This window comes from Athene cunicularia, assembly GCF_003259725.1.
Source record: "Athene cunicularia isolate RWA chromosome 9 unlocalized genomic scaffold, athCun1 chr9_part1, whole genome shotgun sequence".
In the NCBI taxonomy this organism is placed as follows: Eukaryota; Metazoa; Chordata; class Aves; order Strigiformes; family Strigidae; genus Athene; species Athene cunicularia.
The window spans coordinates 12,551,024-12,561,192 of record NW_020799110.1 but is presented as its reverse complement, the minus strand read 5'-3'; the positions used below and the strand labels follow the sequence as shown (position 1 = coordinate 12,561,192).

The following is a 10,169-nucleotide window of genomic DNA, read 5'->3' as shown; positions in this document are numbered from 1 at the left end:
GCTTAAACGTCTACCCAGAAACCAACGCTGCCAGTGGTCCCACTAGAATGGGGTGTGTGAGAGAGTGGCGTAAGATTTTTTTGAGCATCGCTTCGCACTGCAGTTCTATGTAGTTTTATTTTTTAACCACTGGGATTTAAAAAATGTGTTTCCAGCCCCACATCCTTAGAAGACCTTCTCAATGGACATGACCGGCTTATACCTCTGGTAAATCAAAAGCACATTGTGTGTGTGTGTAGTGTATAGTGTGTGCAAGCTCACATCTTTCTGTGATTGCTCATACACTGTGAATTGGAAGCATCGCTACTGAATAAATTTATGCAATAGCAAAATATAATTTCATAAGAAAAAGAAAAAAACCCTATAACTGGAAGGGAATGGAGACAAGTAAGGGCCTAAGAAAAAAGATGTAATAACAAATCTGTGTCCCAAGGATACAAGGTCACACCTACACTCTTAGGTGCAGTACAGTTGAAGCTGCACTGTTGTGTTGTGATGAGAGTAGTGCTGGGTCTGCTCTCACACATTCTAAGGCAGTGGACCTAGTTCTGCTGGTGATCCGGATCGTACTGAAGTCAAAGGGAAGCTCCCCATGACTTCAGTGAGAGTTGGTCAGGTTCGCAGAATAACCTGGGCGAAAGAACTATCTCGACCACCTTTCACCATCTACATTCATGTACTTAAAAAAGACAGGAATCAAACAGAAATGGTTACGATCATGTTCAGACCTCCTTCTACAGGCAGCTAACTTAGGTTCTGTGACCACTCATCTCCATCAGCTGCAGAGATCAGGTGGTCTGACTCACTGCCCTCCTGAAAGTCATGTCTAAATTAGGTGCCTGTCATGGGCAGTCTGAACACAGACCCTTGAATTGCCCTCTTGTTCCAAGGCCTTCCAGTTTTACTTTTTTTTTTTTTTTTTTTTTTTTTTTTTTCTAGGCTGGAAAGAAATCATGCAAAGCTTGTGCAATATCCACCAACAGGCATCTTGGGGAGGGTCACAGTCGATACTCAGAGATCAGTGCTGGCCTTGGCAGTCAGAGCCTGGATCCGAGCAGAGTTGCAGGTCTTGCAAAGGATGTGCCCATCCAGAGGGTAACAGCCCTGATTGTCCCCTTCAGACAGGAGGCCACCACAGTCCTAGGAAATAACCAAACAAAGAGCAAAGTAAGTAAGAAAGAAGAACAAGATTAAGTGAAGAATCTATTAATCAAAGAAACTCTCTCCTCACTCTCCACCTTGTAACAGGATCCAGCCTGAGTCAGCGTAAAGCATGAAGCTGAGGTACGTGATGTCTTTCACGATTAAGCCATTTCCTGATAAGGGACAATGCTGCAGAGAAGATGGGTTCCCAAGCTCTCTGCTGAATTTAATCCAATTGAAAATAAAAGGAGATTATTCCCTTCCCTTCACATTTCTGAGGAAGGAAAGGTCTTTAGCATTGGAAAAAACATCAAACAAGCATATATTTATTAATGCAAAAAATGATAAAAAAGAAGCATCACTTGGGAAGGAAGTTTGGTACCAATATCTGATTACAGGTAATCTCCTCTGGAAGAGTTAATGCCACAGAGCTATCGCAGCCATTCCAGGGGTGACAGCTAAGGAAACTCCCTGCTGTCTACCCTTACCAGAATTGTCACTTTTGTTTGTACTGCAATTGGTCCAAAAGATTCTGGCTGAAAGGAGGTCACTGACAGACACATGGAAACCCCAATAAAAGGCACAAAACCTGCTTTAGAGACCTCAGCCTCTAAATATATAAATCCAAGTATAGCTGCTAGGAAAGTTGGGAACTATTCCTCACTGTGATCAAGCAATCACTTGGCCCAAGACTGCTGATGGGGCTGCAGTGAGGGGATTACAGTTCGCTTAGAGGCCATGCCTCTTCAGCATTAATCTGTGTTTCCAAATATACCTGGCAAGCAAGTGGTGGAAAGCAGATTATCATTGTTGTTCCTTTTGAGATAGCTGAGGTACACGGAGATCAAGGTCAGGTGAGTGTCTGTGTCCTGTGCGACCGCACCTACTTCTGACATTCATGCGTGTGAAGACTTAAGTATCTCAGTGGCCAGCATGGGGACATGCTGCATGACGAATTAGGCTCTACAAAATTTAGTGTAGGAATGCCCCAGCAACTTTAGAAACTGGGCCTAAATAATGGGCTGATATGTACCCTGGAAGCCAAGGTCAGATTGAGAAGTGAACCAGATGCCTCAAGTTTCAGCCTAGACCTTTAAGCCTTAGTCCATCCTTCTTTCTGGTTAAAGTTACTAAAGCCTGCAACTGCAATAAGAAATACATTTGGTCTCATTTTCTTACCCTGCCATCTGGCTGATGTATTATCCAACAAGTAACACTTCCACTGAAGAATTCTTTAAGGTTCCTTAACACAGCTGTTCCCACATGTTAATTGCTTTAAGGTGATTTTTATTCTCTGTCTTCAGATTCTTACCATCAAAATTATATGAAGTGCATAATGAAACTGAACAGGAAAATAGCACGAAAAGCATTGCACAAAACAAGAATGATCATGTTTATGTGTCCATTAAAATTCTTCAACCCAGAGCCATATGCTGAGTTTCCTGTACAATCTTGCTCAAATTCTAACATGCATTAGCTTTCATTTTAAGAACATAAACATGAGCAACGTTTCTGTCCAAGCTCTAATTTATGAAGTTCTCAAATATTAAGCCCTAATTATCTGAGTCACATTCTCTTGCTCTCCTAATGAACCTGTTATAAACAAGGGACCTGATTTTCTTCTCATTTGCACTGATATAAATGAGAAAAATTCCTCGCATGCTGCAGTCAAAGTGATTTGATTGTAGAGCCAGTGTTACAATAGGGTATGCCTGTCGTGTGTGTAACACGAGGCATTGATGAAATTAAGCCAACCTTTGCTTTCCGTCCTTCACGTCATTAGAATACTAACCTCACATCGGTAGCACTGGACATGGAAGTCACGATCCAAGGCAACAATGCGTACAGTCTCCTCTTGTCCTGGGGCCGGCATGATGGGCTCCTTACACACTGAACATCTTGGTGCAAATTTCCTGAAGAAAGAAGAGAAGGTCCCAGTCATCCCCAAACACAGAGCGAAAGTTTTTGTGAAATGCGCCAGGAAGCCAGTAACGTGTGCATTTGTACAAACACACACGTATGTACACATACAGCTTTGCTCAGCTGCCTCCTTGAAAACAAGAAAGAAGGAGCACTTTAATATCCTGCAAGCCTGAAAGACTAAAGAGCATTTTGAAGACTACTAGGAGAGGACTTCATGAGTATCTGACAGGCAGCAAAACATATTCTGCTTGCCCTAATTAACAACTAAAGTGCCTGTTGAATGACCCACTATCATGACACCTATGCACTGCTGCAACCCTCAGGCTGAACCACCAGCCTAACTCTAAGAAAGTCCATGAAAATTCTGAAGTGAGAAACATAACCAGGATTTGCTTTAAGAGCATCTCCTTAAAAAAAAAAAAAAAATCAAAATATTAAAATTTGGAGATTGGAACAAGTAGGTAAAAAGTCTTAATAGAGATGGTAAACAGATTTGCCTTACCCTGCACTAACTTTTTGAAGTTTATCCCATCCTTTATAAACTTCTGAGCCATCTTACCCACTTAAGCACCCAGGAGCACACTCCAAGCTGCTTCTTCTCAAACAAAAAGCATCAGGGCAATTCTGACTAGCTGCATTTTCTTGCTAAAACCAACTTTCAGTAATCTGTTAGTGGGTTGCCCAGGCTTAAAAGGGAACACCTGTCTGGGTGCGGAGACACCAACCAATGCTCTCTTCCACAGTCGGCCTGAGTCAGTGTTGTATAATAACAATCACTGTGTGAAGGGATTAGCTTGAAGCAGGGTCAGCTCAGGGATCAAGAGAAGCACAGACTTTTCCTTTTCCCCTTATATGGCCCATCATAGGCCCTTCTGGCTAATTCACATGTTTTTTATTAGCTCTGGTTTTGCTTTCCGCAGTTGCCCATGAGAAGCTGACATGCCTACTCCTAGGCAGGTGGGGATGCTTGAGAACATTTAGCCTGTAGTGAATCATTATTTGCTGTTCTGGTTCAAAACCTATGGGTACCAATTCCCTGCCTGCAAATTCTGCTCACAAAAAACAAAATTACACCTACAGAATCTGCTGCCATGTAATGAGAGCTGGAGTCATGGGCTATGGGGTGACAGAGGGCAATGCTTATGGCAAACATCAGAACACAAGAAGATCAAAGGCCCTTCTCTTCTGAAATGCCTAGGAAAGATTGACTCTGCCACCCAGTCTGTCAGATGAACCACCTCAGAATTAACTAGTTTAGGAAAAAAAAAATAAATCTATCTGTACTAGGAATAAAGAAAAATATTAATTTCAGTGGCAGCAGATGAAAGATGTCTGTGTAGCTACGATCTAACGAAAAAATGAATTAAACAGTGGCTGTAGCGAGCACTCTGAAAAATAACTTAAATGGATCATGATATGACCGGAGCTGTAATCGCAGTTAATTATATGCTGCTTCATGCAGGCGCTTCCTTGTGCCATTTAACTCAAATGTGGTGCTTAAAAATACTTCAACATTTCTTTGTCCAGGCCACTGTGGGTAATTCATTATGAGCCACATATTAACTCCCAGGGATGACTCCTACAGACTTCAGGGGATGTGGGTGTGCTACTGTGGGGCCTAAGCTCAGAGGTACCTAAATGACAGCGTGAGCATCAGCTACAGTTCTGTTATCAAGACAATGTACAAGATGTAGAGCGCTTGACCTCCAGACCGAGAGGACACGCCATCCCTAATCAATTAAAACTGGGACAGCCGAAGTGCTGCTAAATGCACAGTTGGCTGAAGACATTCTGAGTGTCACATTAGGTTTCGTGCTGTCCCTGTCATCTTCCTCTCAATCTTTCACTCAACAGTTTTGTGTCCTTTCCTTGGATTGATATTCTCCCACCTTCTGCTCTCAGACCCCTGAGGTCCACATCCAGTTACTGCCAAAAGACTCTGACATGGGACATCAGTTCTTGCTCCCAACCTTTCTCCTGAAGGCATGCGAGTCCTTGGCCTGTTGGGTTTGGGGAAGTAGCCGTCTCCAAATCATAAGTGGATGTGAGGGAAACCTTTCAGGAACCTGAGTGATGTGTAAGCCTTCTGCTGGGCCTGTGCTCAGGACCATATTTTACCTTACGCACAACTGCTGGCACAGGAAAGCAAGGCAACACAGCAGCTGCCAATTAACCCGGCCTATCTGAGCTACAGGGAACATCCTCATGTTGGATTTTAACATGCCAGTTGATCGTGGCTGCTTCCCTTTCTGTCAAGTCAGCCTGCTTCTTTGAGCTTTCAGGCCCACGCACTGATGTCATGAGAAGCTCTAATTAAGTCTACCCCCTTAGAAATTAAGAGATAAATGGTTGAGATGTAAACTCACATTTGTCAGTATCGATTTCTCTTTTAATTGAGGGGTGTAATGTGTCTGTCTTTTCCATACAGGGGAAACATTTGTGCTCTGATTATATCTACCTGTCTTCCTTAGATTAGTTGTGATGATGGGGGTGGTAGCGTGGCAGTGACAGAAACTACTTGCAACTATACCTTTCAACTTACTTTAAATAGCAGTTTCACTATAAATTATTACCAGGGCTGTATTTGTAGCAGCTTAAAAAAAGCTAATTAGCAACTAGAAACAAAAGGAGCTGTGAGCATCCTGTGGCCACCTAGATCCCTCTAGCCAGTAAGCAAACACCTGCCGAGTGCAACAGCACAGGACCTCTCTTAATTGCTTGGTGGAAGAGGAGAGGAGACGCTGATGTGGAAGTGTGGGTACAGGCAGTGAGGAGAAACATGCACGTGCTGAGTGCAGGGGAAGGCAGGCAAGATGCAGAGCATTTGAAATGGAGGAACACAGAGGTCATCCATAAATTCAGGTCTAAGCAAAACAGAGATCAAGCAGCATCAGCCCCTACCCAATTAATCTCATATTCCATGGTATGCCTGCTTGGAGTAAAAGCTCTGCCTACTGTTTAAGAGGCTTGGGAGGAAGTGGCAGAGGGTTCAGATCTTTTCAGACACTCAGACCAAAAAAGGAGGATTTTTAGGGACAAACAAAATACAAGAAGCAAAGCCACTGACAGCAGCTTAGGCCTTACTTATGGAAATCCTCGATGCAGTGGATGTTCCCGCCGGCATCCACAGTGAAGGGGATCCCATCCAGGCTGCGATGGCACATGACGCAGGTGAAGCAGTGGGGATGGTAGGCCTTCCCGGTGGCTCGGAGGATCCTTTCCATGATGGGCTTTGCACAGACGCTGCATTGCTCCAGTGTGTTCTGCAAACAGAACATACACAACAGATGTGAGCACCATCCTGGCAGGACATCTACAGAGGTCAGCTGTATTGGAGGCTGCTGCTGGTCTCCTTGGAAGCTTTAGGTACTTTCTTTTCATTTTTTCTAGAAAAGTGCAGTACAATCAACAAAGAGTATGATAACAGCACAGGGCCTGGGTCAAGCCTTTAGTATAGTGTGAGAACACAAACCAGAGCCTTCCATCAGCAGCTCTGATAAACGGTAAGAGATGGCCCATCAGGTGAGTGTATCTCAGACACTGCAGCTTCTGTAGCCAAGAGCACGTGAAGGAGTTATGCAGCCTGCACTCCTTGGTTTTCACCTCCAGACTGCCCAGTCTGAATGACCTTTTGCAGCTCAGCTGATTAGAGACAACCTCCACAGCGTGCAACACAAAGCTGAAGCACAAACTCCTGGGGCTACACAGAGCCCCCCTAACTGATCTGCCAATACAGCTCCCATAGGAAAATCTGCCTTGTAGGAAAATCTTTATCTTTTTCTCCCACCACAGAGACTACTGTTGAGTCTGGGGACAGAACAAAGCAGTGTCTGCAGTGAAAGCATTGCAAGGAGAGGAGTTCAGGATGACTTAAGCTGTTCATTTACCTCTGGCCCATGATGTTTGAGATAATGACTGTGAAGAGCCAGCTCTAAGGCCATGATCCTTGCTGCACAGGTTTTACATACTGGCCTGCTCCTGAAGTGCTGGAGCCAAAAAAACCTTTCAAGTAGGGTCCATTGAATGATTCCTTTCAACCCTCACTCACCCTTGCAGTTAATTATAGAAACACCAAGATAATTTTGCTTCAGATGGTTGTCTGTGAGCCACACCAGCCCTTCTGACACCAACTGTGCAACTCACCCTTTCAATCAAGCACCTTAAAGGCACATTCCATGAATGGAGGGTGCAACCCACATAGATGCAAACAATAAATCTGTGGCAATAATTTGGGTCATTCACTGGACTTTAGGAAAGCAAACTTCACCTACTACATTTGCTTGATGCAAGTGGAGTTATTAACCAGTGTTATCAACCAGTGTTTGATCTTGGATGAGCTAGAAAGTCTATGATTACAATACTGATTATGATTAAGATAGACAGAAATAAGGAGGGGGGAAAAAAGGAAAGGAAAACATCTAATGGGACAGAAATATAAAAAGCTGCTGGAAGGCAGATCATGTTGACAAACACAGGAAGGCTAAAGTTCTTCTGCTTCCTCATGCAACAAAATTCCCAGGGAAAGTAGTGCTTTGACTGACCGCATTGTTATTGCTTCTTTGAGCCAGTATTCTCAGGGGCAAGATCCAGCCCTTACATGTGCAGCCAAAATGTATTGTCAGGAGATGAATCACCCAGGAGCTCAGAGAGGTTACTTCTACACTCACATATTTGCTATCGGACATTATCTCTGGACTGCAAATCACTGGTAAGATACAAACGTAGAAACACACGGGTTCATATCAGAAGAGCAAAAGGATTGTTTCTGGAAAGGTTGATATGAAAAGTCCTGAATTTCAACCCATCTGAGAACTGCCTCACACTTTGTAAAGAGAGCACAGCCAGGCTAGCGTTGGTTTCAGATAGGATTTTGCTTTATGCCTTGTAATAATGGGCAGGAAAGAATTATTGCTGGCCTTTCTGTCTGGTTGCTGTCACCATCATCATCATTATAACAGTAGCTGGTATGCCAGAAAAAGCAAGGTCAATAATTTTCCCCTTGGAGAAATAACCTGGCAAATTTACCATTTTGCTTTGCATAAACAGATCACATCATCTCAGTCCGTATCCCTGCTGTTCTCTACATTGCCAAGGATGGAATGCAGCACACCTGCAGATGCTGATGGAGGATTGGGCCACTCGCAAGGCATTTGCTATGACACCTGAAGATGTGCAGGTATCGCCTCACCAAGTCACTGCTTGCTTCATTTCCAACAGTTGCCAAAACCAGAGGCCAAAGTATGAGAACAGGGCAAGCAAAACACAGCAATTCCTTAGGCTATGCTTCCAGCCTCCAGCAATTTCTGGCTTAGGAACTTCCTGAGCCAGAGCTTGGCTTCACCATACTTAGCCTCAAGTGGATGTTTCTCCCATGAACTTTCCTGATCACTTTTTGAATTCTGATCAATACTGAGCAGCCGCAACATGGCCCCGAGTTTCAGGACTTACCTACACATTGGGGGATGATCTGCTAAGCAGTTCCCCATGTCTGCTACCACAGCCTATGTAAGAGCACTCCAACACGAGCACAGCCTACCTGGTACCATGAACAGAGCAGAAACCTACCTGCAGCTGCAATCCACCCTGCGAAGGGATTTAACACCCAACAGCATGTCCTGGAACTGCTCTCATCACAGCTCTGATACAACTCCTACTCACAGGTTTCAGACACATGGAGTTTAAGACCACAAGGGATCATTACAACCATCTTGTCTGACATCTTGCATTAACACTGACTTTGGTAGGAGTTTTGCAGTGACCAGGACAGCAGGTAATCACGCTTCTGGATTATGCCTTCAGAAAACACACATCTTCTGCTCCCGAATCTCAGCTCAGTCACACCCTTTCACATTCTCACAGCTAAGACAGACAAGTGTTTTAAATTAACCAACTCCTGATTAAGCCTTCTATACGACCTGAAAAATCAGACCTGAGAAATTTATTCTTTTCATCATTCCAAGTCTGTACCAGTGAGGAAAAACAAAGTCATTAGTTTCAGACTCCAGCTCACTCCCTGTCTGGGAGTATATTTGCTTAAGCCTCTTTCCTTGCTAGAACTCTGGCTCAGACCCTTCTCTTCAAGGTGTTACCAGAAGATGCCAAAGGGAAAGCTTCCTTGAATCACACCCATTTGACATCAGGTTGCTGTAAGGCAGGATTTGGCCTGTGGAGCTAACAGGGTTTTCTTTGATTCTCTAATCAGGTTATCCCACATGCCTAAGAACTGTCCCAGCAGCTAACAACCTGCACAAAGGTATCTCTGCACATTATGGGAATAGCATCCCTGGAGGATTGTAAGTTTGGCTTCTTGATTTTGCTCTCTTTCACAGTTTAGCTAACTTTCCTAGCACCACCTGGAGCTTTCAGACCTTCAGAAAGTCAAACAAGATGAAGAAAAAAAACCTAACAGCCCTATTTTTCATCTTTTCTTCCAAGCTGCCACTGTCAGCCCTATCTGTAATCAACAGGTAGAGCTGAGTGCATCTGATGAGCTACACAGAGGGCCAAAGCAAGGCACAGAGAAGAAAGATAAGAACCAGCTATGAAACATCAGACCTAGGGGCTGTGGTCAAATCCATGTCATAAGAATATGGACCATAAATACAGCAAGGGCTGAGGGGAAAGTTTACCATCCTTTTCCCAGATTTTTTGCTAAGAGGCAGGGAGTACCTTTCTTTTTTAAGAGACATTTGTGTCTCCAAATCCAACTAATTTTTTTGTGTTGGAAAAGGATGGAGAAGGAACCATCCATTTCTAAATGGAAGGTTGGCCAAATGTTAAAGGCTGAGTCTCTGGGTCCACTTGAGGGCAGAACTGCTTATCCATGGCAAAGAAAAAGAATATCACCTGGGGAGAATAACACACCCTAACATACCAGTAAGAAAAATAATCCTAAGCAAAGCTACACTAAAACACAAGCAAAGAACTGAAATGACCAGGACATCAAGCATCAGATTGCAAGTAAAAACTAAGAGAGTTAAACATGGACAGCACATCATCAGCAAAGTGGGAACAAGCTGCTTGGGAACAAGTATCTGATAGCAAGTGGTGGTGGAAGTTGTCTGAGAGCCTCCCTGTAGCAATATTTGGCCCTTCAGAAACCA

The 10,169-nt window shown here is 43.8% G+C and overlaps 1 protein-coding gene across 1 annotated transcript in view; it reads right to left on the bottom strand.

Moving 5' to 3' along the window:
* Positions 1-941: 941 nt before the first annotated feature.
* LPP (LIM domain containing preferred translocation partner in lipoma) overlaps positions 942-10,169 on the bottom strand; it is a 305,874-nt gene continuing 296,646 nt past the window's right edge. Inside the window, exons 11-13 of the mRNA XM_026854985.1 lie at positions 6,151-6,329; positions 2,936-3,056; positions 942-1,140 (exon numbers count right to left, since the gene is read on the bottom strand). Of these exons, the coding sequence (XP_026710786.1) occupies positions 1,012-1,140; positions 2,936-3,056; positions 6,151-6,329 (429 nt within the window). The 3' untranslated portion in view covers positions 942-1,011. The remainder of the gene's footprint in view (positions 1,141-2,935; positions 3,057-6,150; positions 6,330-10,169) is intronic.